Source organism: Neomonachus schauinslandi, chromosome 15 (assembly GCF_002201575.2).
Source record: "Neomonachus schauinslandi chromosome 15, ASM220157v2, whole genome shotgun sequence".
NCBI lineage: Eukaryota > Metazoa > Chordata > Mammalia > Carnivora > Phocidae > Neomonachus > Neomonachus schauinslandi.
In genome coordinates, this window is record NC_058417.1 from 17,283,620 (window position 1) to 17,309,551 (window position 25,932).

The 25,932-nt window shown below is 58.1% G+C and overlaps 1 protein-coding gene across 6 annotated transcripts in view; it reads left to right on the top strand.

Moving 5' to 3' along the window:
* MYO18A (myosin XVIIIA) overlaps positions 1-25,932 on the top strand; it is a 95,708-nt gene that overhangs the window by 39,245 nt on the left and 30,531 nt on the right. For 4 of the 6 annotated variants that reach the window (XM_021704212.2, XM_021704216.2, XM_021704214.2 and 1 more), the window contains exons 3-21: positions 10,403-10,490; positions 10,693-10,799; positions 10,909-11,085; positions 11,426-11,639; positions 11,853-11,995; positions 12,631-12,731; positions 13,554-13,617; positions 13,827-13,971; positions 14,297-14,317; positions 15,596-15,607; positions 16,213-16,389; positions 16,614-16,704; positions 16,995-17,187; positions 18,040-18,126; positions 20,116-20,257; positions 20,411-20,570; positions 21,474-21,660; positions 21,946-22,189; positions 24,890-24,999. In XM_021704212.2, coding sequence (XP_021559887.1) covers positions 10,403-10,490; positions 10,693-10,799; positions 10,909-11,085; positions 11,426-11,639; positions 11,853-11,995; positions 12,631-12,731; positions 13,554-13,617; positions 13,827-13,971; positions 14,297-14,317; positions 15,596-15,607; positions 16,213-16,389; positions 16,614-16,704; positions 16,995-17,187; positions 18,040-18,126; positions 20,116-20,257; positions 20,411-20,570; positions 21,474-21,660; positions 21,946-22,189; positions 24,890-24,999 — 2,463 coding nt within the window. Of the gene's footprint in view, positions 1-8,103; positions 8,140-10,402; positions 10,491-10,692; positions 10,800-10,908; positions 11,086-11,425; positions 11,640-11,852; positions 11,996-12,630; positions 12,732-13,553; positions 13,618-13,826; positions 13,972-14,296; positions 14,318-15,595; positions 15,608-16,212; positions 16,390-16,613; positions 16,705-16,994; positions 17,188-18,039; positions 18,127-20,115; positions 20,258-20,410; positions 20,571-21,473; positions 21,661-21,945; positions 22,190-24,889; positions 25,000-25,932 lie in introns of all 6 variants that reach the window. The other 2 variants (XM_044921675.1, XM_021704215.2) reach the window with 2 other exon arrangements.

Consider the following 25,932-nt stretch of genomic DNA (forward strand, 5'->3'; position numbering starts at 1 on the left):
GCCGCCCTGGGCATGCCTTTATGCGGTGCACAGTCCCCAGCTGGGCAATGACCTATGACAGACAGAGCCCTTGGTTGGTGGGGGGGAGGCGGGGGGTGGCAGTGAGTCAGCCTCAGGCTAAATCCAGAGCTGAGCTCAGAGCAGGGCTTGGTGTCCCAGACATCTCAGGGGGCAGCCAGCGCTGCCCCCAGGGCTTCACCACTTGGGCAGGACGCTTGGGGTCCCCAGCTTGCATCCCTGGAGGGAGGACAGAATTGGAGCTGGTGAGGGATGCGGAATGGACTTGGAATCTGGGCCATCCCTGAACCTGAGCTAACAGCACTAATGCTGTAATGAGCAGTAATGAGCAAGTCTGTGTGGTTTGTGAAACACTTGATGGTCTCTGACCTGTGTGCTCAGGAGCTAATGCATGGTGTGATCTTTGGGGGCGTGGGGGGAGGGTTGAGTGATGGGCACTAGGCACAGACCTAGACTCTGCCACTCCCCCTCATTCCCTCTCCACCAGCCCCTCCCTTCCCTTTATCTGCTCCAATCCCAATTTCTAAAGTAGCAGAGCCTGCTCTAAGGAATAATTGCCATTTTCCCTCTGTCCATAACAGCGTGAACTAACTTTGAAGCTTCGGCCCGTTGAAAATAGGTCTATAGACAAGATGCAGCTTTAAAACTTCAGCGGCCATCCTGCTGGTCAACGTCCTAGGCGCTGCTAATCAGAGCTCAAAAGTAGCCAGGGACCCTGGTTACAAATGGAGAGTTGTTCCCCTCCTCTCCCCGTCCCCCGCCCTCTGCCAGGTGGATAATTAACGTGATTCTGGACGAGTTTCTAAGGATCTTTTCCATTAGGAATCAAGGACTCCTTCCAGTGTACCCACCCCCACGTACCCCCACCTACCCCCACTGTGCCCAGAAAGAAAGGCACCGACCTGCCTTTTTCCCATCGTCCCATGTGACTGGGGAAAGAAGAGAAACGAAATCCACTAGGACTGTCTGAGCTTTTGGGGGGAGGGATGCTAACGAGGAGCAGGCAGAGGGCTCATTCAGACTGAGGGCTGGCTCCTTGAGGTCTGTTCTGAGCCAGTCTCAGAACTGAAGGAACCTTCAGAGCATCCACATTGTCTGTTCTTTTTCCAGATACATTATGGTGGCTGCTGGTTTCCCAACTCTGCCTCTCCTGTCTGACGTAGGCCAGCTAGAGCATAGGCCGAGCATAGCCAGAGCTCAGGCATCCTTCCTTCCTCTACACGGTGCCCCTAACCTTGGGGTTCCCTCCCTCAGCTGCATGGTTGGCAGTGTTGTGGGTCTGAGCTTGGCAAAATGTCTGGCCTCCTGAATCCCTTTGCCCCTGCCCCATTTCCTGCCTCCAGATGGCGCTCAGCTGTCTGGCTGGGAAGGCATCCAGGCTCTGGGCTGGGGGGAGTCACAGGGACCTAGATGCAAGTTGGAGCCACCTGGTAGGAGTCACCTCCCAGCAGGGCCCCCACGCTGGGGTCATTCCCTCCTCCTTAGTCACTAGGTTAGGGGACTCTTTTTCAGACACTCCTCGTCGGAGCCAGGAATGACTCTTGTCATTTAGCATGAGTTGAGTTATCTGGATCTTTCTGTCCACCCTGTAACCGAGGCCATGATGGCAATCTCTTAAAACAGTCCGTGTGAGACGCGTGACTGGTGACTGAGGCCAGGGTTTCCCCACTCTGTGGAGTCTGTTCATTCTTGAAATTGTCCCTGGACGGTTTTGACTCCACGTCCTTCGCCCCAGTAGTCCTGAACATGCGGGAACTCTGCCTCCTAGGGAGGGAGGGCCCCGTGGAGGTTTTCTTCCTGTGCTTTTGATGCTGAGTTTCCTGCCCGGACCTGCCAGTGACCTCTTTGTCTGCTCCCGCAGGTTAAAGAGGAAGACAAAACTCTGCCGAAGCTTGGCCCTCCTGGCAAGGAGGAAGGGGCTGTAAGTGCTTCTCTGAGCCCCCCGTGTGTGTGTCCGGGTGGGTGTGCCCACCTGCCCTCACCTAGTCCGTGAGGCGGATCCCCAGAGCAGGCAGGCCCAGCGGGGTGCCCCTTCCTGTCTGGGGTGGCCCGAGGGAATGCGACTGATGAGGCAGAAAGTGCAGTCCGTGGGATGCCAACTTGGGGTGCGCGGAGGAGATGGGGATCCCGAGGCGCTTCGGAGACCTCCTCCGACCCCCCTCTCTTTAGTTTTTACCTTTAGGTCTTGCTTCCTGAACCCTTGGGGGGCCGGAGAGGCCTAGGTGGGCAGACCCTGAGCTCGGGGAGCACCAGATGAGAGCTCAGCTGTTGGGACTCTTCGTCCTGCTCTGGGTGGCACAAGACCAGCGCGGGGAGGGATTTCACTGCAGCTGTTCGGTCTCTTCCCGAGACCTCGTCAGCTGCTCAGTGCGGGTGACCCGGGGGCGGGCTCCAGCTGCCCGGGGTTGGGGGGGCCCAGCTTCTCCCCCAGGTCATTCGGCCTTGAGATAGGGACCCTGAGCAAAGCTGGACTCATTTCAGGCAAGAGAGGGGAGGCACTTCCAGAATAGCCAGGTCTAAAGATGGGGAGGACTGCGGTTGGCACAGGGGGCGGAAGTGCCATGCTTCGTGACCCCGGATGGTGCCTGTCCCAGCTCCCCCACTTCCTTGGATGGAGTTTCCATCAGCCAGACACTGTGGCTTCCACCTGATCTGTAGTTAACCCTGCAAGGCGAGCTTGTGATTTCAAAGGGGAAGTGTTTGAGATGTGTGTGGGGGAGGGGCCTCGGGGTATCCAGACAGTCTGTGAAAAATCACACGGGAGGTGCCTAGAGGACTTCCTGGCACACAGTGAACACTGTACGAGTGTCAGCGGTTGCCATCATCATCGCCACCACCTTCAGCTGGGGGGGGATGGGAGGAAAGCCAGGAGGGGGAAGGGGAGGGGGAGGGGCAGGAGCCGGCAGCTGGGGCCACTAGCCAGCCCCACAGTGCCCTGGCATGCCATGGAGCACTCTTGGTCCAAGAGGAGGAGGAAGAGGCACCTTCAAGCTCTCCTCTCCCCACCCCCGCAGCAGGACCACCTGCAGCGAGGTGATTTGGCTCCGCTCCGCAGCCTCTCCCTGTGGTAGCCAGGGGTCTGTCCCCTCGGAGCGTCTTCCTGCGTCCAAGCAGAGATGGTAGCCAGCCTTGCAGGGCCCAGAGCCCAGGTGCACTCTGGAACCAAGGTCTTTGTTTTGGGGAACGGGGACTCACGCATGGCTCCTGAGTGGCAGGGCATTGCCTGACCAGCATGGAGCCCCCCGGGGTTGACCTTGCTCACCCAGGCAATGTGGCTGGCTTTGCAGGACATCTGCCCTGCTATTAGCCAGCCTGGCTTTCCCCCGTGGCTGTCCCTTGGGACCACAGACAGTTGCCACTAGTGTTGGGGGAAGGGTGGGTGCCTCAGGCAAAGTGTGCCAGTATACTCCAGTCAGGTGCCCAGAGGCTGGGAGGCTGGCTGAGCCAGGGCCCAGCTCTAGGGCAGAGTGAATCGGCGGTCACTTCAGTGCTTAACCCTCCGTGGGCCCCAGCTGCCTCCTCTTCGTCCTATCATTCTGTACACATACTCTGGGAGCTGGGAGGCCTCCAGCCCTGGAGAGGTTTGCAGGAGGAAGACCGCAGACAGCACTCTGAGCTGGAAGCTTCCTGGGCCCGCACTGGTCTTCGTAGCCCCTGAGAGTGTGGGTGAGGGGTAGACAATGGCCACAAACCAGAGGAGCAGGAGAGACGAAGCTTGGCACATCTTGGGCCCAGGAATTGCTCCCTGACCACTGTTCTTGCTGGGATGGGTAGGTTTGGGGTCTGACTGCCCAGAAAGCACAGTGATAGACCGGGGACCACAGAGGCAGGAAACCCCAGAATGAGGCCTAGGATTGATGGCAGGAATTGGTGGTTTGGCCTCTCCGTGCTCCCTCTCTGCTGTGTTTGGGCTCACCTTGGTTGGGCCTTGGTTGCTGCCCTGACGTAGACCAGTGACTCTGGGACACCCCAGGGGGCCTCTGGGCACTCTGGGCTGGCATCTCACGGCCCTGTGCTAAGGCTGGGGATAGACCGCAGGTGACAGCAGTACCTGCTTGTGCTTTGTGGGAGAGAGAAGCCAAACTTGTAGATGCAGTTGTCCTATCTGGAAGATGGACTGAGGGCTTCCTGGGGTAACCTCTTGGAGCTCTGGATGAATGGAAGGTCTATTCCAGGGCAAGGCGTGAAGTCACACCTCTCACTTCCTCTGCACGGGGAGGGCAGGGACGCAAGGGCTGATGCTAATGTCTGCCTGTATTTGTGTGACTACAGCCAGAAGGCAGCTCAAAGGACAGCAGTGGCCCATCTAGGAGTCCTCAGCCTCCCACCAGCCCTCTACCCTCAGAGACCTCCCAGAGAGCCACGAGCCCTGCACCCACACTCGCCATGAATGGCCCGGGGGCTGCCGCCGCAGAAGGCCCAAGCGAGGAGGCCCCGGGCCTGTCCCGGAAGAAAGTGGCAAATGCAGTTAGGAAGGTGGTGAGCAAGGTACTGCCTGGTGAGGAGCCTGGGAGTGCCAAGGAGCCTTCGAGCAGAGGGGTCAGATCCCCTGAGCACCCAGCTCGAGGGAAGAGGGGAGAAAAGGCGGCTCCTGGTCCCAAGCCACCACCTCCTCCGCCTCCTCCGCCTCCCCCTGCCCCACCTAAGCCTGAAGCAAAGAAGGAGGCAGCCAAGGACGAGCTCTCTGTTGGTCTACGGAGCCTGATGTCTCGGGGCAAGGGCAAGGACCACAAGCCCCGTGGCAGGCAGTCTCTGGGGAAGGGGGAGAAGCCCTCCAGCCAGGAGCCAGGCTCCTCAGGGAAGCCAGGCTCCCCAGCCAAACCTGAAATCCCAGAAAAGCAGTGCTCCCCAGCCCCACCAGGAGAGCTGGCGGCCCTAGGCTCCACTGGCCCGAAGTCGAACCTCCCTGGATTGCAGCAGTCCAAGTCACCGGCCCCTGATGTGCAGCAGGAGGTACCCGAGTGTGTCACTAACCTCCCATGCCCCTGATCACCCTCGCAGCCAGCTTCCCCATGCCTCGTCAACATGTCCGCACAGCTGAGACGCTGGGCCGATGGTGGGGCTGCATGGCCTTCCTCAACCGAGTGCCAGAGCCCGTGGCGGCCTCTGCTCTGGGATGGGCCCCGCTAACCAGCATGCCGCTGTTCCTCGACACTCTTGAGTGGGGTGGGGGCCTGTTTCCAGGCTGCATGGTGTTGGCTGGAGGCTCCGGATCCCAAGCAGAGGTTCAGATCAGCGCTAGGGTAGAAAGAGAATTTCTGGAGCCGGGTGACCCGTGTTCACCTCCCCAGCCACTCACCCTGTGTGGGATCTCAGCAAGGTCCCATCACTGAGCCTTCATCTGCCAAGTGGGGACAGGACAGGTCTCCAGTCCCTTCTCTGAAGCCCTTGGGGCCAGAAGTGTTTTGGAAGCTAGTGATTTTTGTATTTTAGAAAGTCCTACATGATGAGCAGCAACCTGTAACCAAGCATAAATATGTTCCCAGCAAAATCAATGACTGTTCACATGGCAGGGGGATAGACTACAAACAGGTTTTGCCACCAAAATAGTTAAGAAAAAAGTCTTTTGTTTGGGGCAGATTTCGGATTTGGGAATTGCAAACAAGGGCTTATCCCAGCTTTGAAGAGTTGCTGTAAGATGAGGAATGTTATCCGCTCTGAGCCCAGTCGCTGGCATGGTGGGTGCTCCACAAACGGTAGCATGGATAGTGATGCTAATAACGGTAGTTTTAATGCCATCATTGCCATCACTACCTTCTTCAAGCCTGGCCAGCAGTTCCCTCTGGCAGCAGGACTCTTGAGAAGCCCTATGCCTGGGTGGCAAATGGGCACAGTGGGTCCCCTTAGGATCTGAGGCCCCATCTGTCCACAAAGTACCCTCTAGGTGGGACAGGAGGCTGAGAGGCAGAGGGGAGGACCTTGGAAGGTGATGCCTACATGGCTGGTCCTTTGGTCAGGGACAATTCTTCAAACTTCCCCATTTTGTGGAGCCTTCTGAGGCCTATGAGGTTTGGCAGCGGAGGAGTCAAGTTTCACCACTGTTTCTCCCAGGATGTTGCATGATCTTCTGGCTGGAAGGGCGAGGTAGGGGGTGGGGCGTAGGGCACAGCCTAAAGGCCCTCCCTGACTTCTACCTCCTGGAATTCCTAAGGTCCCAGAACCTGCCTCGTTCCCTACTCCATTCTTCCTGGGTTTTGCAGAACTTAGAGAAGAGCAGGCTGCAGCTTCCCGGCCCTGCTGGCCTGCTCTGAATCAGGGAAGTCACTTCCTGGCACCCAGGAGTTGGCAGGGGCATTTTGGGCTGACTGGCAGGCCATGAGGGAAACTCAGCCCCTGACTAGAACCTATAAGTAGCCAGAGAGTGTCATGTGCCTGTTCCCGGGCCTTGCTGCCCTCCCTCTGGCTCCCTGTCCCTCTCACCAGGGTGGAATTGGGGGCTGAGATGTGCCCTGACCTGGAGTTCACCCACCTGTCACCTGGGCCTGGGGCAGGGGCCATGTGGGGACATAGGGCCATCCCAGTGCTGAAGTGGTTAGGACTGTGAGAAGGAAGAACCCCAGAATTTTCAGGCACCCATTCTTTTTTTCTCATCCAATAGTTTAAAAACTCATGTTGATGCCTGGCTTGCCTCCCTGACCCTACTCCACTTGCCCACTGGTTCCCAGCGGCTTCCTAGGCTAGAAGCTTGGCATGCTGCACCCCACTCCCCCCCACCCCAGGCCAGGACTAACGGTAGTTTAACCTCTAGGCAGGAGCTGCCCCTGAGGTCCGGGTGACCCCCGCAGAGGAGGCCCAGCAGCGCCTTGAGAGGATCTTCACAGCTTCTGTAATGCCACCTCTCATGTATGGTTCCCCAGGCCCTGGCGCTCCTCTTTGCCGAGGCTGGCAGCCAGACTGTGGGTGTCGGGGCGGGCGGGGGAGCATCTGACTATGGAAGGATGACTCCATGGCAGCCTGGGGGCCTTCACGTGGCCTTCTCACCTGAAGGAATAAGAGAAGAGCTCTCTAGAGGGTCTGAGCTGTGAGGCCTGTTCCTCCGGGCGACCCAGAGCCCTGCGCCCGTGGGAGGGGACCCCTCTTGGCTGAGGATCCGGCCCCCTTTTCTGGCCCTGGAGGACATGGCTTGGTGCCAGGGCCTGGTGGGTGGTGAGGCGGGAGCTCACTCTCCCCTCTTTCGGTGCACTGGCTCTCCAGACCCAAAGGGGCCTGTTAACTCCTTATAGACAAGGTCCAAGGCCTGGCTGACTCCACTTCCTCTTCAGAAAGGTCTTTACGTAATCAGACAGAGACAGGTCAAGTCTGGCCACAGGGTCTGCCCACAGTCCCTTGGTTCGTGGGCAGGTGGCTGGTGGACCCGGTGGCGTGGAGCCTCTGCCCGCCACAGGGGGCGGTGTGCCTGTCTGCGAGCGGTGCAGGGTGCAGTGGGGGGATTGAAGAAGGGGTCCTCAGCTTGGGGCTGCTAGTGGTCTTGTTCTGAGACTTGCTCTATGGTGTCATTCTGTGCAGGGGCAGCAGCTCCAAAGGACAGCCCTTGTTACTGGGGGTGGCATCTTTGTGTGTGTTTAGAGGCCAGGGACAGCCCCGTTCTGGGGTCCGCTGGCTATAGGGGAGTCAGGCTGACCACTGCCCTGAAGATAAGGCCCAGAGCCACCCAAGGGGCACAGGCCCGGAGTGTGGGGAGGTGGCCTGGCCTGGCCAGCTCATAGAAGAGCCTAGTTCAGGATGCACTGGATGTCCCACCCAGGAGAGACTGTGGCCAGAGGCAGAGTGGCATACTCCTGCCCAGGCCACAGTGAATGACTTAGCAGAGTGTCTTCTCCGAGATGTCTCATAACAGGTGTCTCTTCGCCAAGCTGGGCCTCTCCTTCCGGGTCTGGCATCTCCTTCCTGGACTGGGCACAGTTCACCTGCCCAGGCCAGCTTCCCATCCTGGCACTTGAGTCTTTCCATCCTCCACCCTGCACCCTGGGCAGCCAGAGAGTACCCACCCACTTGGCCTAGGGTGCTTGCTGAAGGGGACATGCCAACGGTCTGCTTGTCTTCACCCCTCTTTCTCTCTCTCTCTTCTTTGCTTGCTACTGACAGCTGGACCCTGAGACCGCCTCTCCTGCCCACAGCCAGGTAGGGTGCTCCTGCCCCCCTCAGGAGCCCTCCGCTTCCTCCAGCGACCACCCGCCACCCCTGGGCCGTACCTGGGCTGGCGTCTGTGCTCGGGCCTCGTGCTGGAGTGTAAGGCCTCTTTCCCCTTCTGGCTCCCACCGGGTGTCTGGGGGTGGGGGGATCCTTGGAAGAGGCAGTGCCAGAAGTTTGAGATGGGGCAGTTCTGTGTCAGGCCCTTGGGGAGGGTCCAGACGGGGTGTCACCACTTGAGTCTGGCCTTGTGGTACATGGTTTTTAACCACTGGAGCCCAAGAGCCGGGCAAGAGTCCTGGTTTCTAGGGGTTTCAATTCTGCTCACTCTGGGTAGAGAAAGCGGAAAGGCTGAGCCCCTCCCACCTCCCACCCTCATGCCCAAGCCTGAAGATGTGGCATTCTCTGGCTCCACCTGCTGGCCAGTATGGGAAACCTATCTTTGAATTCATTCTAAAGGATTAATTCTAGGCCACGACCCTTTTTTTTTTTTTAATTTTATTATGTTATGTTAGTCGCCATACAATACATCATTGGTTTTTGATGTGGTGATCCACGATCCATTGTTTTCGTATAACACCCAGTGCTCCATGCAGTACATGCCCTCCTTAATACCCATCACCGGGCTAACATGTCCCCCCACCCCCTCCCCTGTAAAACCCTGTTTGTTTCTCAGAGTCCATAGTCTCTCATGGTTCGTCTCTCCCTCCGATTTCCCCCCCATTTTTCCCTTCCTTCTCCTAATGTCCTCCATGCTATTCCTTATGTTCCACAAATAAGTGAAACCATATGATAATTGACTTTCTCTGCTTGACTTATTTCACTTAGCATAATCTCCTCCAGTCCCATCCAAGTTGATGTAAAAGTTGAGTATTCATCTTTTCTGATGGCTGAGTAATATTCCATTGTATATATGGACCACATCTTCTTTATCCATTCATCTGTTGAAGGGCATCTCTGCTCTTTCCACAGTTTGGCTATTGTGGACATTGCTGCTATGAACATTGGGGTGCATATTAGGCCATGACCCTTTGATGTCCCCTAGTTGTTAGGTTCCAAACACTTGACCCATAAAACGTGTTTTCACTTGTATCATGTGATTTGGGAAAAAAAATAAAACATTGTGATTTTTTTTTACAAAGTTACATTTCTTCAACTAACAAAGAATTACCTTTTTTTTTTTTTCTTTAAATGTTTTCATTTAACAATTTAAAATGTTGCCGGCCCCGTAGCAATCATCCTGTGTGAAGGGTGGTTTCACTGGGCATGCTTCCCAGAGCCTGTGTAGTCCAGGCTTCTCTCTCGAACGGGAAAGGACCATCAGCAAGGAAAAGGGAGTTATCTGAAGCCCGGATCCAACCTGGGAGTAGAACCCAGATCTCTTTTTCTTTCAGCTCCAAGAAATGTGGCAAAGAAAAGACTTATGTCTCCTTGTCCTTCCCAGTCCCTCACCCAGGGGGTCGGTGACACAAAGCAGTTGTCTGCGCCTCAGCCTCAGGTCTCCTCTCAGAGACTGACTGTGGCTTAAGCTGCTCCAGTACCCATCTGCGTGGCAGGCAGGCCTTTCCCGTGTCCTTCCCTGCACCCCCCCCCGCCCCGCCACGTGTCTGACCATGCTGTTTCATGCCCTTGCATGGCCTTCGCCTGTCCTCCTGAGGAGGCGAGAAGGAGGAGTGGAAAGAAGGCCAGGCCAAGGCTAGGACTCAGGACCCGCAGATCATGTTGCAGTACGGAGTCCTCCGTAGACACTTCTCTCCTCAGGTCTTGAGGAAGCGCCCTTTGCCAGCTGGGTGAAGGAGGGCCTGTTAGTCGGCTGAAGGCAGAAGCTGGGCATGAGAGGTCACAGTAGCAGCGGGCGGGGGCCCAGGGGGCGGCGTGCGGGCTCAGGACACCGACCCTACAGGCCCCACGGGGAGGTGGGGAAGAGGGTGGCTGAAGGTGGAACCTGGTTTGCTTTCTTGTGGTCTGTTCTCTTCTGGGCTCGAGTTCTGAGTGTCCCCGTCCTTCCAGACCCTCAAGGCTGGTGTGGTCCCTAACTCTGTGTCCTCGTCCTCAGGGCTCCTCAGGATCACCCCCATCTTCTTCCTGTGACGCCTCCGATGTCCCCTGTTCTGTATCTGCCCCCCAACTGTCCCCCTTACCCAGGGACTCATCTGGAAGTGCTTCCCCTCACATGCCTCCTCTCTCCTGCTCTCCTGACTCAATGTTTCCCAGAACAAGGACTGACTCTTTATTTCCCCCCTCCCACTGATAGGTGAAGACAGAAGAGCAGATTGCAGTGGAGGAGGCCTGGTATGAGACAGAGAAGGTGTGGCTGGTCCATAAGGATGGCTTCTCACTGGGTGAGTCTGGGGAGGCCCAGGGGACAGATGTCTGGGCCTCTCAGTTTTCGGGGCTGGGTGTGCCTTCTGGGTCCGGTGAGGCCTGGGTGGTGAGTGAGGAGAGCCCAGGGATATAGTGGGGAGGAGGCAAGACCACAAAGGGCCCGAAGAGGGTGGCAAAGGTTCCCAGGCCTGGGTCTGACTGTCTGTCCCCGCTCTGTAGGCAGTCAGCTCAAATCTGAGGAGCTCAGCTTGCCCGAAGGGAAGGTGCGCGTGAAGCTAGACCACGATGGCGCCATCTTGGACGTGGATGAGGATGATGTGGAGAAGGTTTGCAGGTGGCGGGCACAGGAAGTGGGCTGGGCAGGGCAGGCCTGTCCACTGGCGGTGCAGACAGATTCTGCTTCTTCAGTGCCTGCCCGCCTGTCCTATCACACAGGCTAACGCTCCGTCCTGCGACCGTCTAGAAGATCTGGCTTCGCTGGTATACCTCAATGAGTCCAGCGTCCTCCACACACTGCGCCAACGCTATGGCGCTAGCCTGCTGCACACGTACGCTGGCCCCAGCCTGCTCGTCCTCAGCCCCCGGGGAGCCCCCGCTGTGTACTCCGAGAAGGTGCGGCAACCCTGAGGCTACCATGCTGCCTCATGGACCCACCCATGTGCTACCTACCCCACCTTCCCCTTGGCATCCCACTGGGCTCCTGTCCACTCTCATAGCTGACCTGGGGAAGAGGAGTCATTTCAGGGGGTGGGGACATGAGGCCCTCCCCCTAACCTCTAACAGAGGCCAGGACTGGGCTAGAATCTACATTTCCATGCATGGCCTTAGCCTCAGAATCCCTCGGCCCCCCCTGCAGTGAAAGGCCCAGAAAGGTGGGCGTTGGGAGTAAGGGGTGACCGAGTGGGACCAGCTAAGAGCCTTACCCCTTCCCTCCATCCCCCTCCCACCCAAGGTGATGCACATGTTCAAGGGGTGTCGGCGGGAGGACATGGCACCCCACATCTACGCCGTGGCCCAGACCGCATACAGGGCAATGCTGATGAGCCGCCAGGACCAGTCTGTCATCCTCCTGGGCAGCAGCGGCAGCGGCAAGACCACCAGCTGCCAGCACCTGGTGCAGTACCTGGCCACCATCGCGGGCACCAGCGGGAACAAGGTGTTTTCCGGTGAGACAGGACACCTGGAAAACCTGAGAGGGGTGGGGATGGAAGCGCCTCGTAGGTGCCATCCTTTCCCCCCTGGTTTCTCTGTGTCCTCAAAACCCCTCTGTCCCCGGGCAGTCTGGCCGGTGTAACTCCGAGCCTCTGCGTGCTGGGGGCATAGGCCTGAGCTGGGCGTCTGGAGGCTTTCCTGATGGCCCCTGGGCATGTCTCCTGCAGTGGAGAAGTGGCAGGCTCTGTACAGCCTTCTGGAAGCCTTTGGGAACAGCCCCACCATCATGAATGGCAACGCCACCCGCTTCTCTCAGATCCTCTCCCTGGACTTCGACCAAGCTGGCCAGGTGGCCTCGGCCTCCATCCAGGTGAGGGACCTCCAGGGTGGTAAGAGACTGGCTGCCTGGATTCAGGCCCTAGAAACCAGGCTCTCTCCTGCACCTCATTTTCCTGGGATTCTACCCCAACAAAATGGACCCTGGCTCTAGCAGGGCTGGTTTGCTCCACTCCAGGCCTCCACCCTTCTGGCCCCTCTACCCGTGTCTTCTGTCCCCCAAGCCTTCTGCCTCCTGCCCTGGGTGGAGCATGGCTCAGCTTCCTGCCCACCCTTGGGGTTCACCACATCCTACTTCTGGGGCCCTGGCCCTGTGTGCGGGGGCTTCTCGCAGGCTAATTTCACCCAGGTTAAGACTGGCTTGTCAGTCAAGGAAGGTCCAGCTAAGGCTGATCCCCTTCCAGGCTAAATGAAACATCTCACCACAAAGTGCCCAGCCAGCTCCCTAAGAAGACTGTGCCGGGGCCTGGGCAGGGCAGCAGGGCCCCTCCAGGAGCTGGGCCTGTCTTCTTCCGCCTGGGTCTGGTTTCTGCCCTGGGTTTGACCCTGGGGGGAGCTGGCCGCTTGTTTACAGCCCCCCCCCCCCCCCGCCGTTCTTTCTGGCCTGGGGGAGTGGAGCTTGACCCAGCCCCACCCTTTTTGCCCATACCCTCCCGTGCTATGCTGTAGACGATGCTTCTGGAGAAGCTGCGTGTGGCTCGACGCCCAGCGGGTGAGGCCACATTCAATGTCTTCTACTACCTGCTGGCCTGTGGGGATGGCACCCTCAGGTGAGATGGGCCAAGGAAACTGGGGGGGGGGGGGTTGCTCTGGACTCCAGCTCACTGATGGCTCCTGGATCTTGTCACCTGGTTGCATCCTATCCCGTGTGTTTATTGTATGCTTGCCACATATGAGGCCCGAGGTAACAGGACGGTGAGCCGAATGAGCCACAGGCTCTACTCCACGGGAGCTCCCGAGCCCTGGGCACAGAATTGACCCTCCAGTGTTCCTGGGGCCTCGCTAGGACCTCTGCTATCCCCGAAACCAGATCTGCAGAGGGGATAGCACAGCAAGATGCGGGTGGCCAGGGACCTGCCTGTAGTCACACGGCTAGTGTGGGGCTGAGCAGTTATTGGGCCTTTTCCAGCGCCCTCCAGGCTGGCCCTCCCTGTCCCCTAGGTTGGTTCGTCTGCCCGCCTCTTCCCTTTAGTTCTTCAGACTTGCTGTCTTTGTTCTGCGGAAAAAAGACAAATGATAAGGCTGAGCAAGCAGCCCCGGGACATTTTCCTCTTTAGCTCTTCTGGTCACTGAGGGCACGGACTCTGTCCTGGCTGGACTCGCGCTGCAGGCAGATTCCTTGCTCTCTTTCAGGGGTCTGGCTGGACACTCTCACCAGAGCATCTCTGGTGACCTGTCCTAGGGAGGCTAGTGCTCTGACCAGGCGACCAGGCCAATTAGGGAAGGCAGCGGCAGCTGGCCTGACAGTAGGGCATGATGGGCAGGCAGAACTCAGAGTCTGGAAGCTGGATCCGTCTGTCTCCACCCTGGTGGGGAGATGGCCCTTGGCATGGGGACCCCGCACCGTGCTGATCCCTCATTTGTACCCCTAGGACAGAGCTTCACTTGAACCACTTGGCAGAGAACAGTGTGTTTGGGATTGTGCCACTGGCCAAGGTGAGGGGGCCTATGGGGACGGGGTTGGCAGCCCTGGGCCTTGGGAGCAGGGGCCGCCTCAAGTGGCCTGGAGTGCCCCATGCGAGGAGCAGGATCCCGGCTCCAGCCTGGCGGCTCTCCCTAGCCTCGCCCTCCCTGAGGGCCCAGCAGCATGGGGGTACGCCAGGAGGGACAGCCCCTCTGAGACGCGGGCCCATCTGTCCCTGCAGCCTGAGGAGAAGCAGAAGGCGGCTCAGCAGTTCAGTAAGCTGCAGACCGCCATGAAGGTGTTGGGCATCTCCACAGATGAACAGAAAGCCTGTTGGCTCATCCTGGCTGCCATCTACCACCTGGGGGCTGCAGGCGCTACCAAAGGTAACCTGCAGGGGGTCCCGACGGCGCGGCTTGTTGCCCAGGAGAGCTTGCGGAGGCCCTGCCGCTCCGTGCGCCCTCACCCGGCACGGACGTCTCTGTTAGCAGACACCCCTCTGTTGCTTGCGCCTCTTCCCAGCCCCCCACCTTGGAGCACAAGGCTCCGAGCACCCGGAGAAGCATCTCTGCCCCTGGGCTTGGGCGGCAGTGATGCGGAGCCCCGTGAAGAGCAGGGGGGCAGCGGTTCTGAGGCCGAGGGGGAGGAGAAGGGCCCTAAGTCAGAGCAGTCCCCCTGAAATAACTCTCCTTCTTGTTCCCTTCCTGACAGAGGCCCCCGAGGAGCAAGCGGGTAACTGACCTTGGCCCCTCCCTGGGGGGTTGAGGCCACCTTGTCCCGTCTTGGTGCTGGCCCTGGGCTCTCTCTGGGGACTGGGCTTGTTCTGTCCGAATGGAGGGGACTGGCCTGGGAGGAGCCCCAGGTTGAGCAGGGAGAGGGCGCCTGCTGGCCGTGAGGCCCCAGGCCTAGCTGCTCCGACTCGTTTTGCCTCCACATCCTGGGACCTCTCAGGATGCCCTCCAGGGGGCCTAGATGTAGGGTAGGGTGGGCTTGCCATCTTGGGCGTTCCGAGGCCAGTTTTCCCAGAGTCTTCTTCCCTTCCCTTCACTGGTTTGGTAGCCGTGGTCTCTTCCCTCTTGCATTGGCAGGGTGGAGACCACTAGGGGGCAGCAGGCACCGTGGTAACAAATGGGCTGCAGCTTCTGCACTTGGACTTGGGGGCTTGTGAATGGCTAGAACTTGGTCTGGCTTGGAAGAGCTTTGCTGCCTTCCTCTGAGATTATGTTGATGGGCGGGCACTCGGAGCACCTCTTCACCCCTTCCTTCCCTTCCTCAGAGGGCTCCTGCCTCTGAACGGCGCCTTGGGCTTTGGCTGCATCTTCTCTGGGATGTGAAGGGCCCCAGGCTGCTCAGCAGGAGCAACAAAGCACTGGTGGGTGGGTGGGTGCACAGAGGGGCAGGCGGTTCGGTATCAGGTTCCTTACGATCCCAGCAGGTGGCATCCCTGCCAAAGAGGAAGCAGGCTCTGAGTTAAAGTTGTCTCCAGACTGTGTAGGTGGGCAGGCGGGTAGGCGTGTGGCTGTGTCTTGAGGAAGTTCTTCCAGTCTGAGGAGGTGACGAGACCAGGTTTCCTATAACCCTGTATTCCGTCAGCACTGCCTGCAAGCAGACAGATCTGGGTGTGTCCACACAGGGACCCTGTTGAGCAGGGTCTGTCACCTCCTCAGAGCTTCCAGTATTTTCCAGAGGATGTGTGCACATGTGTGCACGTGTGTGTGTGTGTGTGTACTTGTGTGGTGTCTTTGTAGGTCTGTGTGTGTGTGTGTGTCAGCGTGATTACACCCATAAACATACTCCTTTGAGATTGTGTGTGTGTGCACTTGGGTATATTTTTGCGTCTCTGAGTCTGAATGTGGTTGCGTTTTCTCGCCTGCTCATCCTCACAAACACCCCCCCACACACACACACACCCCACGGTCCCTTCCCATGGACCCGGCAGGTTCAGCTGATGACTGGTTGCTAACACGCTGTTTTTCTTTGCATGCTGCATGCTGGTCCTTTGCCTTACAGAAGCTGCTGAAGGTAAAACCTTGTTTCTTGTTAGCTTTCCCTAATTGCTGTGATTAGACACATGTTGGCTGAGGCACGTCTGTCTGCCTGGGCTCTTCCCTTTCCCCTGTGGCTTCTTCCACTTCCCCGCTGTTGGGCCATGGGGTGGTGGTGGTCTCCCCTGGCAGACGCCTGGAGGTAAGGGAGAGGGTCCTGCTGCGTTCATGGAAGGGGGAGGCACTAGAACTCTCTCATGACGTGTCCCCCACAGGCTCACGTGGCTCTTGTGCTCATCACAGGGGGGCTGGCTCATGCCCTGACTGTCCTTCCCCAGGTTGGCACCCCTGAGGCCAAGCCCTCCAGAAGAGAGGTTCCGAGCTGCCTGGGTGCCCTCTGGTGGCAGTGGTGTAGAGTTCCCGCCTCTTTTAGGACCTGTTGTTCTCTCCGCCCTCAAAGGACACAGCCGTTGGCTGTCTCTGTTTTGCCTAAAGCCCCTCTGGTGTCATTAGGGCTGGTTTTAACTCCAGAAGATGCTCGGTCCTCAGGTCTTGGCCATGGGAGCCAAAGGGCGCAACAGTCATCAGATGGACTAAGGAGAAAGACCCAAGGTGCCAGATCCTTTTTTTTCTACCCCGTAGCTGGGCGCAAGCAGTTTGCCCGCCACGAGTGGGCCCAGAAGGCCGCATACCTGTTGGGCTGCAGCCTGGAGGAGCTATCCTCAGCCATCTTCAAGCACCAACACAAGGGCGGGACGCTGCAGCGCTCCACCTCCTTCCGCCAGGGCCCCGAGGAGAGCGGCCTGGGAGACGGCACAGGTGCCCCGAGCCCCGTGGCTGCTGGATGTGATTGGGAGGCCCCATGCAGGCCTCATTGCTGTCTTCTCTGGCGGGGGGAGACCGCTGGGGTGAATAGATGCTTCCATCAGAGGGAGAGGCCCAGCTCCAGGGCCCCATGCTGATTTGACCCTGGGTGGCTAGAGAGCATCCGCCCATGGGGATCCCCAGAGGCAGGAGGTAGAGCTGATGCTCTTGCCCCACAGGCCCCAAACTGAGTGCACTGGAGTGCTTAGAAGGCATGGCATCCGGCCTCTACAGTGAGCTCTTCACCCTTCTGGTCTCCCTGGTGAACAGGTGAGTGCCAGGCAGGGCCCAGGAGCTGCCCAGCCTCCTGCCATGACAAAGGGGGAGTTGATGGCTCCATGCTGGTGGGATCGCTGAGGCAGCGCCCTTCACAGCAGAGGGCTCACCGTCCTCGCGGGCGAGGAGAGGCACGTCCTCCCCACCAGGGTCCTGGGCACCTGCGCGGGGATGGAGATTTGGCTTGGGGCGGAACAGGGCTGCCTGGGCGCCACGGGCAGACCAGTGGGGCCTGTTCGGCAGTACTGCCCTGGACAGTCCTGACCCATGCTCTCCCTGTGAAGGGCTCTCAAGTCCAGCCAGCACTCGCTCTGCTCTATGATGATTGTGGACACTCCGGGCTTCCAGAACCCTGAGCAGGGTGGGTCGGCCCGCGGAGCCTCCTTTGAGGAGCTGTGCCACAATTATGCCCAGGACCGGCTGCAGAGACTCTTCCACCAGCGCACCTTTGTGCAGGAGTTAGAAAGATACAAGGAGGTAGCACTTGACCTTGCCTCTGCCTTGCCCACCCCCCAGCCCCTGCCCACCCCCCACCCCCGGCCTCAGCTTCCTGGCACCCACAGGGAGGACATCTGTGGAGAGGGAAGGCCCCACCTTCCCTGCTTTTGCTCTCTGGCATTTCTGTCTCCCTGTGCGCCCCGGAGTAGTAGTCTCGTCCTGCCCCAGACTATATCCTCACTTTGTAGAGAGTTTGCTCTCCAAGAAGCTGCAGGCGCATTCAGGGCCCCTGAGAGCCCCTCCTTGCCCACCCTCAAGGCACCTGCCTAGGCCCCATGAATTGCCACCGCGCAGTTCCTGCCTCCTTGTGGGTCGGCCAGGCCTTCCCTGGCTCCCTGGCTCCCTGGCTCCCAGTCTGTTAAGATGGTGATTGATCATGTAGGGCCCCTCCATAAAAGAGTGTCCCGGATGGGACAAGATCTAGAAATCCTACCTCATGGGCAGGTGAGATGAATGAACTGGGGAGGATATTTATCTTGGCTGAGAGAAGATTCAGGAAGCAAATGACAGCAGTCTTCAGGCGGTTCAAGGATGATTGTGTGAAGTCGAGAGTAGGCTTATTCTGTATAGTCTCATCAACTGGTGTGAGTAATAGGAACGGGGGACTTTTGCTCAGTGTTAAAGAAGGTTAAACGACTCTTAGCTGTCGGAAAAGGCCATGTGGTGCCTTGGGAGGTGGTGAACACTTGTCAGAGGGGCTGCTGGAGGGGAGGAGCTCCTGAGAGGGACGGAAGGGCGGACTTGCTGGCCCAGCGCCCCCTCCTGGCCTTCAGCGTAGGGCGGCACCCCTCAAGGGGCCTGCGCTCACTTCCTCTCTCCCTTCCCTCCTAGGAGAACATTGAGCTGGCATTTGACGACTTGGAGCCAGCCGTGGATGATTCTGTGGCAGCTGTGGACCAAGCCTCCCATCAGTCCCTGGTAGGAGTTGCAGCGAGGGCCTGGGCTGACCCTTTGTCTCCTTGTCTGTCCCTTCCCCTCAGTCGAGCCCTCGCTGTGTAAGCTACTGTTGCACGGCTGGTCTGGCCCGGAAGGTAGCACTTCCTTCTGCCCTGGTGCAGTGAGAGCCCCAGCCAGCCCCCGGGTGTCCAAGCCACGGGGGGGAGGCATACCTGCCCCCTCCTCCCCAGGCCCTGTCCTGTGCCCGCGTGAGCCTCGTGTGTCTGCCAGGAGCCTGGTGTCTCCTCCTTGGTGGTGAGGGCTGGGCTGGACCCAGAGGACAGAGTCGTCCCTCCCACTGTCCCCAAAAGACTGGTGCAGCCAAGCAGAGTGGGTGAGGCATCTGTGCAAATAGGGAATCCGTGCCTCGCTCCAAATATGAGCCCTCACCCCTCAACCTTTGGGACAGGCTTTGTCACACTTTGGTTGAGGATCTCGGGCACTTGGCTGGCCTGATGAGCACTTGGCATGTGCTGACTGTCTTCAGTTAGGGAAGTTTCAGAAGGCACTTTACTAGAGAATTGGCATTTTTGCTAGGCTGCTGCTCCCCATCTCTGCTTTGACCCCTGCCTCCTTCTCTATCTTCCTTGTGGGCAGGCCCTGCTGTGCTAACAAGGGGTTGGGACCCCAGGGAAAGTGAGTGTCGCCCTAGGGACTAGTACTTAAAGTACCCAAGTTCCATGTCCCCCCCCCCCCCGCCCCCAGGGAAGCTGGCTTTTCTTTTCCTGACACCTGGGTTCCCAGCTGGCCTTCGCTGAGAGCCTTTGCCATTCCCAGGAGATGTGGGGAAGTCAGTCCCTGTGGCTTAGGAGGGGCAGCATGTCAGATAGCATGTTTGGATGGGACTTGGCTATCCCTTCCCTTCCCTGCTCTCCCTATCTGATGGACCTCGGCACCTCTGGGGACGGGGCCCCTGGGTGCTGAGTCTGCCACTCACTGTCCAGTGGCTTCATTGCCCAGTCCTGCCATGTAGCTCCAGCCACTCTGGGACCTTAGCTCCCCATCTGTCCCTGGCCACATTCTGCTTCCTCCTGGTAGTCACACTGACTCCCTTGGGCAACCATGGGGTGGGGGGGCGATGCAGGCAGCTGGGTGCAAAGAGAGGGAAAAGCACTTTTCTTACTTCTCTTGTCCCCCCAGTCCCGAAAGGCCAGGAAGGAATGGGGTGTAAGGGAAGGTTCCATCCTTCTTGCTCAGGGAAGTCTTGGAAATGCCATGGAAAAGGCACCTTCAGCCCAGATGCAGCCACAGGTCTAGTTCGTGTGACCCGCATAGGGTATTAGAAATCAGAATTCTCTTGAAAAGCTGGAGGCTTTACCAATGCTAGGCCAGTGTTCTTCCGGGACAGCGGTGGGCTGCAAGCTGATGGGCGGCCCTTCCCTATAGATGGGGACATGTGCTATGCCATCACCCCGCCTCCACCCATTCCGGCTGTTACATCTTCTAAGCCACCCATCTTACGATTTTGGCACTTGAGCCTCTGACCCTGCAGGAGTCCCACCTGCAGTGCTCGGAACACTCTCTGGGATCCCCCCTGTCAGGGGGACCAGGCTTGACCCCACAGCTGTCGCTGGCTGACAGCTTCCTTCAGGCCACGCCCCCTGCCTGGGGCCTTCCAGCATTTTTATCTCATTAATCTGCCTGGGAGTAGAAGTGGGATGCCCAGGTTGTGAGAGCAACATGGGCTCACCCAAGGCCCTTGTGACTTCCAAGAGGACGAGGATGGTTCACGAGAAGCCTTCAGCCTTTCGGGACTTTGGACACAATTCCTGGGAAGGAGATTTTGCTGTGGGCTTCTCTCTCTAACCTCTGTCCCGCTCCCTCTTTCCTCTTGCTGCCCGGCTGCCCCACAACGTGTCAGCCAGGAGGGACAGGAGCTGCAGTGCGTGTGCGTATGTGTAGCAAGTTTACAGTGTGTGGTTGGGCCAGGGGCTCCGTGAGACACGGTGGCTTCTCTTCGCTTCTGCACAGGTCCGCTCGCTGGCACGCACTGACGAGGCGAGGGGCCTGCTCTGGCTATTGGAAGAGGAGGCGCTGGCGCCCGGGGCCACCGAGGACGCCCTCCTGGAGCGCCTTTTCTCCTACTATGGCCCCCGGGAAGGTGACAAGAAAGGTAGGTAGTACCCATGGAGGGCTCTTTTGCTTCCTCTCTGGAGAACCCACTTGTATGGGTCTAGACGGTACTGCCTGGAAGGGCTCACTGAGTCCCTGGGCTTTTTGGGGGCCTGTGCCCTGATGATCCGAACCTTCCTTCTCCCCCGCTCAGGCCAAAGTCCCCTCCTGCGCAGCAGCAAACCACATCATTTTCTCCTGGGCCACAGCCATGGCACCAACTGGGTTGAGTACAATGTGGCTGGCTGGCTGAGCTACACCAAACAGAACCCGGCCACCCAGAACGCCCCCCGGCTCCTGCAGGACTCCCAGAAGTAAGAACACCACTCACCCGGCCCATGTCCCATCCCTGAGGCTGGTTTTGGGCTTCCTGGTCTCAGAGGCCCCCTCGCCAGCGAGGTTGATGGCCTCTGTTTCCTGAGAGGGGACAGCCAAGGCCAGTTGGTCTGGAGGGCCTGGGGGTGGCCTCCTGGAGTAGAAGTGGGATGGACATGGTTGTAGGGACCTATAGATTGAAATTTGAATAGCACCTCCAGGTTCTTCACAGAACGCAGGAGTAACAAAAACAAAACAAAACAAAGCAAAAAAACTTTAAAAAATGGGGCACCTGGCTGCCTGAGTTGGAAGAAGCGTGCAGCTCTTGATCCTGAGGTCATGAGTTCAAGCCCCATATTGGTTGTAGAGATTACTAAAAAAAATGAATAAATAAAATAAGACACAAATAAAAAACTTTAAAAGAAGGGAGGAGTAGCCTTAGAAACCCCTCAGTCACATAAGGCCTGTCATCCATTTTGTTTATTTAGCAGATAATTATTGGGCGCCTACTCTTTTAGGTACCTGGCAGTAAATAAAACAAAACTCCCTGCCCAGTTGGGGGGGGTGCACATAACAACCAGTAGATGTCATACGCAGATTATATGGTATGGTAGAGAGGGCTGGGCTCTAATCTCTCCTGCCATCCTGGACTTCTGCCCTCCCTAGTGATGGAGAAGAGAAGATCACACTTCTGTCCCCCTCCACCACCCCCCCACTGGTTTTCTCTTCTTCCTGTTTGTAGATTTCCCTCCAGTTTCTCTCTAGGGTGTGGAGCATGCAGCCCCAGGCCCCTGGCCACGGCCATATGGGGGATTTGGGGGTGTCCTAGGAACTGGGAGGACACCCTCTACTAGTCTCTCAAAGTGACTGCCTTCCCTCCTTCACCCTTCCACCTCTGGTAGGAAAATCATCAGCAGCCTGTTTCTGGGCCGGGCAGGCAGCGCCACGGTGCTGTCAGGCTCCATTGCAGGCTTGGAGGGCGGCTCACAGCTGGCGCTGCGCCGGGCCACCAGCATGCGGAAGACCTTCACGACGGGCATGGCGGCTGTCAAGAAGAAGTCACTGTGCATCCAGATCAAGCTGCAGGTGGTGAGTGTGCCTGCCCAGGCCCCATGGCCCTTTCGGGGCTCCTCTGGCCGTTCTGGGGAGCACCCGGCTTACCCGGTACCCACTCAGCATCCCCCTCTGCTGGGTCCTCTGTTCAGTGCTGCCGCCTGAGTGGCCCCTCGGGCCTCGTGAGGGTGGAGTTGTCCAGGCTTGGCATGTCTTGGCCGGCAGTGGGACACCTGCCATCCTGCGAGGAGCGGAGATGCTCTCCTGGGCACGGGCCGGGCCCCCAGAATCCACCGAGGCCTGTCCCTCTCCCTTTGGCAGGACGCCCTCATTGACACGGTCAAGAAATCAAAGCTGCACTTCGTGCACTGCTTCCTGCCCGTAGCAGAGGGCTGGGCCGGGGAGCCCCGTTCTGCATCCTCCCGCCGAGTCAGCAGCAGCAGTGAGCTGGACCTGCCCTCGGGAGACCACTGCGAGGCTGGGCTCCTGCAGCTGGACGTGCCCCTGCTGCGCGCCCAGCTCCGGGGCTCCCGGCTGCTGGACGCCATGCGCATGTACCGCCAAGGTGGGGCCTCTTCCGTCTCCACTCCTCCTGTTTTCTGGAGCCGTTCCTGCTCCTCCCCACCTTCCAAATGGGACCCGTGGGGCTAGAGGGGTGCTGCTCCCCTCCTGTCTCTGGTCTGGCCCTGGATCTCTTTTCTGCTCTGGTGCCTGCTCGGGGGTGGGGGTGGGGTGGCGGGGAGCTGGGGGGTGGTCTCTCCAGCCCGGTCTGTTCCTTTCTTTTTCTTTCCACCTGGCTGACTCCCTTCTCCCTCCTCTCCCTTCTGTATTCATCCTCTTCAGCCCCTCCCCGCTCTGCCCCACAGGCCCTGTTCACACAACCCCCCTCCCCCCTTCCCTGCTCTGCCCACAGCAGCAGACCTGTGCCCACCTAGAGCCTTCTGCTCAGTGACGCTAACTACCTCCGAGAGCAGGCTGGGCCATACCCCCCACTGAGAAATGAGGTGCTAAGTCTTTCTGAGGTACTTAAAATTCCCAAGAAAGTTCAGCCAGATCCTTTTTATGGTCCCATCTGGAGGAGGGATTGGAAGGGGTGAGAGTAATAGCATAGTTGACCCCTGACCAACTTGGGTTTGAACTGTGGGGGCCCACTCACACGCGGGCTTTTTGTAGTATGGTAGGGTAAACGTGTTTTCTCTTCCTTCTGCCTTCCTCAATAACATTTCCTTGCTTTACTGTAACAATACGGTTCGTCCTACACATCACATACAGCCACGTGTTCGTTGACTGCTTATGTCATCAGTAAGGCCTCCAGTCAACGGTAGCTTATGAGTTGTTAAGTTTCGGGGGGAACTGAAAGTTATATTTGGATATTCGACTGTGCAGGGGGTGTAACTCACGTTGTTCAAGGGGCAACTGCTCAGCATTGTTAGAACATTTGTAACCTACCAGGCACCGTTCTGGACTCATCATACACACTACTCTTTTAATCCTCACAACCATCTCATGAGATGTTGGTACTATTACTGTCCCCAGATGAGGAGACTGAGGCTCAGAGAGGTTAAGTAGCTTGCCCGAGGTCACACAGCTCATGAGTGGCAGAGCGAGATTTGACCCACGCGGACCAGCTTCTGAGTTCATGCCTCTCGAGTGGGGTTTCATTTGCCTGGGAAGTTATGGGCTGCCAGATTTCTGCCCTTTTTTCCTTTGATAGGAGAACTGGCAGGGTCCCACCTGCCCATAGCCAGGTCCCCTTGAGGCATCCCCATGGACACCATCACTTTTCCTTAGCAGTCAAAGCCACAAAACAGGCTCCCTGCCCTGCTCTAAATAAATCTTCGATCTGTCCCCACGTCTTGATATGGAGTTGGTGTTTATTATTTCAAAACCAGATTGTTACCGCTCTGAACCAAAATCAATGTGCTTTACTCAAACAAGCAGATCGATGAGGCCAGCAGCAGCAGGCCCCCCTCCCCTCGCCCAGCCCCCAGCCACCATCAATAGCGCTGATGATTAATTAAGATGCCAGGCGTCCAGACCTGCTATCCTGGCCCATCAATTTAATTGCAATTTAGATACAATCAATAGCTCACTTTGTCTTGGCCCCTCAGCGGCCCCCGCCTCCTGTTTCAATTATCGGGCACATGCATCAGCCTCATCTCCCAGTTGGAGGGTTTCCCGGAGCTAGTGAGGCTGGTGTAGCAGAGCGAGCCCCCGACGGGCTCTCGAGAGCCCGGATTTGGAGTCCAGCTCTGCCTCCAGCTGCAGCCTCTGTGACCTTGAGCAAGCCCGTCAGTCCACCTCTTCGGCCTCAGTTCCCAGGCCTGGAAGATGAGTTGGATCTGGTCTAAGACCCCTTTTCCGTTTGAAATTCTGTGAATGTGTATGAGTGGGTCTCTCAGTCCTCCACTGTGGGCTCTGGTGCCCTCAGGTGGCTCAGGGTGACCTCCTACCAGCCACCATCCCGACCTTACTCCAAGCCAGAAGCCATCTGACCTTTGTCCTGGCCTCAAGCCTACACAGCAGGGAGGTCTCTGCTAGAAGTAGTGCTCTTCAGGGAAAGAGAATCTAGAAGTCTTTGGGTCACCCGGTCTAGGGCTCAAGGTCAGGATGGGAGCAGGAAGGGCACCCTTTCTGTATCCTGCTTCAGGGAACTGGGGAAAGGAAGGAGCATTTTACTGAACACCCATCACGTGAGCCAAGCCGTGCTTTCCACATATGTTCTCATTCAAACCCCATGACTACCGTGCAAGGTAAGCAGCAGGTCCCCCCCTTGAAAGATGAGGAAAGCAAGAGTCAGAGATGTTGAATGACTCGTCACATGGTGCCAAGAGCAAGGGCCAGGATTCTGACCCCAAGCCCATGCACTTTTCCTCTCGGCGCTCTCTGTGGCCCGATTTTCTTTTTCCTTGTTAAGTCCTGAAGACGTTGTTCTCTCTGGGCATAGCAGAGTTCTAGACTCGGAGGCTAGAAAGCATCTCTCTTCTCCATAGCATTCCTTCCAGGTGGGCAGCCGTCCCCTGTTCGCATACCTCACTGACAAGGCGCTTATTTCTAAAGGAACCCGTTCCCGTTGTAACCTTGCAGCCCCATGGGAGGGCAGCCCTAACTGTCCTGCAGACCCCTGTCCCGTACCCCTGCCTCTTCCTCCCGCACCTCCTTTCCCAGGTCTGCCTCAGCCTCAGGCTCTCCTCCCCCAGCAGCTTCTGCCCCTTCCGGTAACTGTCCCCGAGTGCGAATTGGCTCTGGGCTGCCCTCTCTCTAGGTTACCCTGACCACATGGTGTTTTCCGAGTTCCGCCGCCGCTTCGACGTCCTGGCCCCACACCTGACCAAGAAACATGGGCGCAACTACATTGTGGTGGATGAGAGGCGGGTAGGTCTGGGCCCCAGAGCCCTACCAGACCCCCTTCTGCTCAGACCCCTCCGAGCAGCTGCCCCTCCCTGCCTAGAGAGAGCCCGGCTGGCCCTTGCTCCAGCTCCTGGTTTTGGCCGCCCGGGCCAGGACAGGGGCGCGTGGCAGCCAAGCTGGGACGGTGGGGAGAAGGCAGCCTGGGGCGTGGCCTGTAGGAATCAGAGAAGACCCACCCTCTTTGGAGGCCAGAGTTGGGGGTCTCCGCTCTCTGGTGAGCTGGCCATCTAAGAGCCTCCCAGGAGGCAGATAAGAGCTCATGTTTTGGGTGTTACCACTGGTAGCCCCTGGGCCCTTCGGCCTTAACTTCCACATAAGGGATGGTTCCTGCAGCAGGAAGCTGTCCAGGGGTGGGGCAAGCATCCGTCCTCAGGGCAAGATTGATAGGCAAGGCCTTCCGGTGCCAGGGTAAGCTGAAGGCTCCCGGGCCCCTTGTCAGTACAGGTTGCTGAAAACAGGGCTGTCACCCCCCAGAGGCAGCTCCTCAGAGAGCCAGAGGGCTCCTTGAGCAGAGGACGCCTCCTTCCCTGTGCTCTGCCTCAGGCACCCGGCCTGACTCTGAAGGCATCTCAGACCTTGGGATGGCTTCCCTAAGAGGGAGAATGCTCTGCAGAATGGGGCAGAATGGGGCAGAAAGCCCCCTTCCCCTTGCCTCCTGAATCACAGACCCACATTCACGGAGGCCTCAAAAACTTCTCTCCATCCAGGACCTGCCAGTGTCCTGGGTGACCTTGGTGTGCGTGTAGATGACCCACCCCACAATCCCCTTCTCTCTGACCCCTGACCTTTATTCCAGCCTCCTACTCACAGCTACACCCAGATCTTGTCACCCCTGGAAATGCTTCACCTCGGAAATCTTCAATTCCATCATGGCCTTCCCTGCCCACAGCCTCCTAA